The sequence below is a fragment of the Lipotes vexillifer genome, unplaced genomic scaffold (genome assembly GCF_000442215.2).
Source record: "Lipotes vexillifer unplaced genomic scaffold, Lipotes_vexillifer_v1.1 scaffold1129, whole genome shotgun sequence".
Classification (NCBI taxonomy): Eukaryota; Metazoa; Chordata; class Mammalia; order Artiodactyla; family Lipotidae; genus Lipotes; species Lipotes vexillifer.
The window spans coordinates 612,738-617,123 of record NW_006789022.1 but is presented as its reverse complement, the minus strand read 5'-3'; the positions used below and the strand labels follow the sequence as shown (position 1 = coordinate 617,123).

The window sequence follows — 4,386 nt, the reverse complement described above, 5'->3', positions numbered from 1 at the left end:
CCCCCAACCCCCCGCCGCACCCCGCTCCTGTCTGCCGAGGCTTTCTCCCGGTCCTCCCCTCTCTCTGACATGAGACGACGGCCTCCTGCCCAAGTGGTCTTAGAAGAAATGAAATCAGGATATGAAAGTGCTTCCCACCCTCCAGGTGGCCTTGCCCGCATCCCCAGAGAAGAGCTGCAGGTCTCCTGTGCCCCCTGACTTATTGTTTGCAACTGGGTTTTTTTTTCACACCTCTTAACTATCCGGTCTGCTCGGGATCGGCAGAGTTTTAAAGCCTACGATCCAACAGTGTGCAGTGGCGGCCGCTGGCTCCAGCTGATCAGAGCGCATCCAGCTTTGGTAGGAGGGTCTAATGCGGCATCTCTTCTCCCTCCCAGGTGGTGAAGGTGGGTCTGGTCGAAGACTCTCCTTCCACTACAGGTGAGCCTGGGGCCCCTTGGCCTCTACAGGGTGAGGGTGGTGCCTTGCCGTCTCCTTCCTATTCAAACAGGCCAGAGGGCGAAGACTCAGGGGGTCCCAGGCCAAGGCAGAGCTCGAGCTTCGGAGCGAGGCAGTGGTCGGGGCGGAGTGGGGAGCAGGCTGCAGCCGAGACGGGGGCGCCTCGACTCCCTGGCACCAGAGGGTCGGGACGGCTTCCCCTGCCCAACTGTGTCTGTCTGTCCCGCTGGCAGGCGATGGTGATGACTCACCCGTGGTCAGCCTTACTGTGCCCTCCACGTCGCCGCCCTCCAGCTCAGGCCTGAGCCGAGACGCCATGGCCACCCCTCCTTCCTCCCCGTCCATGAGCAGCGCCCTGGCCGTCGTGGGGTAAGCCTGTCGCCGGTTCCTGTCTTTCCTGCCACGTCCCTCCATCGGGGCAGCAGCCCGACTGATTTCCCTGCTGCCACAGCGTGTAGGACGGTGACACTGAGCTTGGAAGGTGGCGGGGGGAGGGAACGAGAGCAGTGGAGCTAGGTCGCTGGCCAAGCAGGTCATCACACAGCTCTGCAAATGCAGGCTCCCGTCTGTCCTGTCTGCCTCACAGGTATAAGGTCGAGTGAGACAAAGGGCAGAGAGGCCCTTGGTAGCCTGTAAAGTGCTGTGCGTGTGTCTCGTTGTAGGACTGCCCAGTGTGGTAGAGGGAGTGTGGGCGTGGGCGTCACACACACCCGGATTTGAGTCACGGTTTGTGTTACGTCCACTGTGTTAGCTTGTGTTAAAGAACAGATCACTCAGTGACACCTGTCAAAGCGAGAGAGACTTCCTCCACGTAGGGAACAGTCGCCATGGGTGTCGGGACCACCTCGATGGGATTTTGCAGTGAGAGGGGGATGGGACTTGACTCCAGACCCTTGAGCAGCTGGGTTTACAGTCCAGGAGCAGCGTGGGGGCAGCGGATGGAAAATCACCAGGAGGAACGTCGGGAGTGAGGAGGGGTGTGATTCCGGCTAAACAGACCTGACAGGAGCCTTGCTGGCGACACTCCTGAGGGAAGGTGGAGGGTGCAGAGCCTGATCAGAGATCCAGGGTGACCAGAAATGCGGGCCGGGGGCTTCTTGCAAGAACTGGATTTTCCAAGGAAGTGCACAGGTGGGCCCGGGAAGAGGTGCAGGAGCCTGACTAAAGTTTGGTCAAGCAAAGAATCTTTGTCACTTGGGCAAGTTACTAAGCCTCATTTCAACTCTGTGAAAGTAAAGGTGAAATAGCCACATCAGTCTTGCTGTGAGGCGGAAATAAGAGCGTGCATTAGTGCCTGGCCCGTGGAGGTGCGGCCTCCTTCCAGGCACTCAGTCTGTCCATCACTGAAAGGCTGCCGCGGCCAATGACACGGGCAGGACCCTGTTCCAGAGCCCAGGCTCCTGGGCCCCAGCAGCACCAAAGCCACAGAGAGAGTGCTGTGTACAGTTAGGGAGGGGTGGCTATGAAGGGGGACGGGAATCTCTTTAGGATGTAAAATATCCAAAGTTTAGACCAGGCGGGCAGGGAGGCCTCCGGGAGCTGACCAGAGTGGGGGTGGGCGGGAGGGCAGTCCCACAGCGGGGCTCAGGGAACAGCCTTCGAGGTGGGAAAGGGCTGAAAGGAGCCCCTGCTCCTTCTTGCTCCCCATTCCCTTTCTTCTACCCTCACCTTCTTGGTCTTCTGGTGATGGTCCCCATGGAGCAGAGAGGGTAGGCCCTGCCTGGCCAGTGGCTTTTCCAGAACCCCCAGTGACAGAATATGAAGTGTTTTCAGGGCGGAGCCCAGACCCCAGCCCTCACCCTCCCTTGCCCTGTCTTCCCCCTTCACTTCCCATCAAGGGTCTGCCGCTGACTTGCCGAAGTGCATGAAAAGGAGGAAATCCCACCGCAGGTCACATCGTGACCTCACGGCCCAGGCTTCCTGGGTGCCTGGGGGCGAGCCTTACCCCGACCTCCTTTCCCATCCAGTTTAAGCTGGTTTTTTAATGGAACCACTGAATCCAGGCAGAAAGAAAAACATCAGATGACTTTTGCAGCCTGTACCTATTGTGTCTGGCGCCTCCTTTCAAGAAAACATCAGCTCTTTTTCCCCTTGGAGCTAAAATTATCCCTGAGTTAGAAGTGCCATAAACGGGAGAAAGCCACAGGTCGGCATCCGTCAGCTCTCCCGGAGCTGCTCCGGAGCCGCCACGGTCCTCCCGCCTCTGCCCTCCCGCCTCTGCCCCACTTAATCTCTCCCACGCTTGGCGGGGTTCTGCCGCGGCTCTGCTCGTGGGGGGTGTGCATGTGTGTGTGTGTCCTTGTGTATGTGTGCGCACGTGTGCATGCACACACTTTCTCCCTTCATAAAGCTTCCTTCCTCTCTGCTTCCCTCGTTCCCGTGTGACCTTTTATTCGGTTCCCTCGTGCGGACTCAGGTCTTCACCCTCTCGTGGCTGTGTCCTCGGATCAGCCTGATTCTCGACTCCCACACCAGCCAGTGCTGTGAGGCTGGAGGGAACCCGGAGCCACTTAGCGGGCGCCTCCCCCGGCCCCTCCCAGAGCCTGACGGGGCCCTCTCCACCCCGTCTGCCCTGTGGTCGGGAACTGAGCCCACTCTCTGGCGTCGCCCCTTCTCCAGGAGCCCCAGCAGCCCGTATGGGGACGTGATTGGCCTCCAGGTGGACTACTGGCTGGGCCACCCTGGGGAGCGGAGGAGGGAAGGTGACAAGAGGGACGCCAGCTCCAAGAACACCCTCAAGAGCGTCTTCCGCTCGGTGCAGGTTTCCCGCCTGCCCCACGGTGGGGAGGCCCAGCTTTCTGGCACCATGGCAATGACTGTGGTCACCAAAGAGAAGAACAAGAAAGGTAAGTGACATGTGAGGCCACCAGGCCTCCCCGTCTGTCTCCGGGGCTGGGACAAGACGTGCTTCTGGGAGACTGTGGACGAGGACAAAGGCAGCACACGTATCACGTGATCCAGCCTGGGGTCCCGCGGAGGTCCCGCCTCACCTTGTGGGACGAGGCCGTTCCTTCTGTCACAGAGGAGACCTCGCTCCCCAGGGTGTCACTGGTCCCTACCTGCAGAGCATCGGCACCTTAGGGGCTGAGGCAGTTTGTGCTGCTGTAAAGAGGGAGGCTTTCTGGCCACCGCCCTCTGGGATGGACGGTGTGACAGGGGAGGACATGTCCCCCTGCCACAGCCCCACGGAGCGGAGCACTTGCACCCAACCCTGGAGGCCACCCAAGCCTTCGTGAGCAAAGGGCATGGCTGTTTTTAGGAACCCAGGGGAACGGAGCCCAGCCCAGAGGAGAGGGTGGCTTCAGCACCAGCAGTGGCGGGGGAGCGGGTCCTGTGCACTGGGAAAGTGAGGCAAGAACCGCCATGACCGGGCCACCGTGGGGACGTCACTCGCTGCTGTCGGTCCCCGTCGGGAAGCCACACAGCTGGCTCTGTGCCTGCAGAAGCCGGCAGGATGACTCTGGGGCACTCGCAGCCCCCAGCTGTCAGGAAGGGGCTTCCTTCACTGCCGGGCCCCGCCTTCCTCCTCTGGGCGCATCCAAAGCAGCTGGGCCTTTCCGTTCATGTCTCTCTGGAAGAGCTCCCCTGGAGGGCGGGCAGGGCCGTGCCAGACCCGCAGCCAGAAGCCATCGGGGCACCCAGAGACCTGCCTAGGGCGTCCCGGGGCGGAGCTCACGCAAACCCTGCCGCAGGGCCTCCCCGCACAGAGGCACATGAGCTGGTGGGAAGGAGGCACCCGACAGGGCAGCAGACCCCCTGCCCCACAGGCTGCCGGAACGTTCGAGCTGGAAGGGACTCGGAGACCATCTGGCCCTGGGTCCTCGTTATTCAGTGAATATGTCAAGGCCCAGGGAGGGCAGGAGCTTGCAGACCCTGATGCGTAGCCCAGAGCCAGGGAGCAGGGGAGGAGGGTCGGCTGTCTGCCGCTCACCTCCCTTCCCGGGGGGG

At 61.2% G+C, this 4,386-nt stretch overlaps 1 protein-coding gene across 1 annotated transcript in view; it reads left to right on the top strand.

Moving 5' to 3' along the window:
* Positions 1 to 4,386, top strand: part of PACS1 (phosphofurin acidic cluster sorting protein 1) — a 145,884-nt gene that overhangs the window by 141,026 nt on the left and 472 nt on the right. Inside the window, exons 20-22 of the mRNA XM_007461961.1 lie at positions 378 to 420; positions 672 to 807; positions 3,058 to 3,284. Coding sequence (XP_007462023.1) covers positions 378 to 420; positions 672 to 807; positions 3,058 to 3,284 — 406 coding nt within the window. The remainder of the gene's footprint in view (positions 1 to 377; positions 421 to 671; positions 808 to 3,057; positions 3,285 to 4,386) is intronic.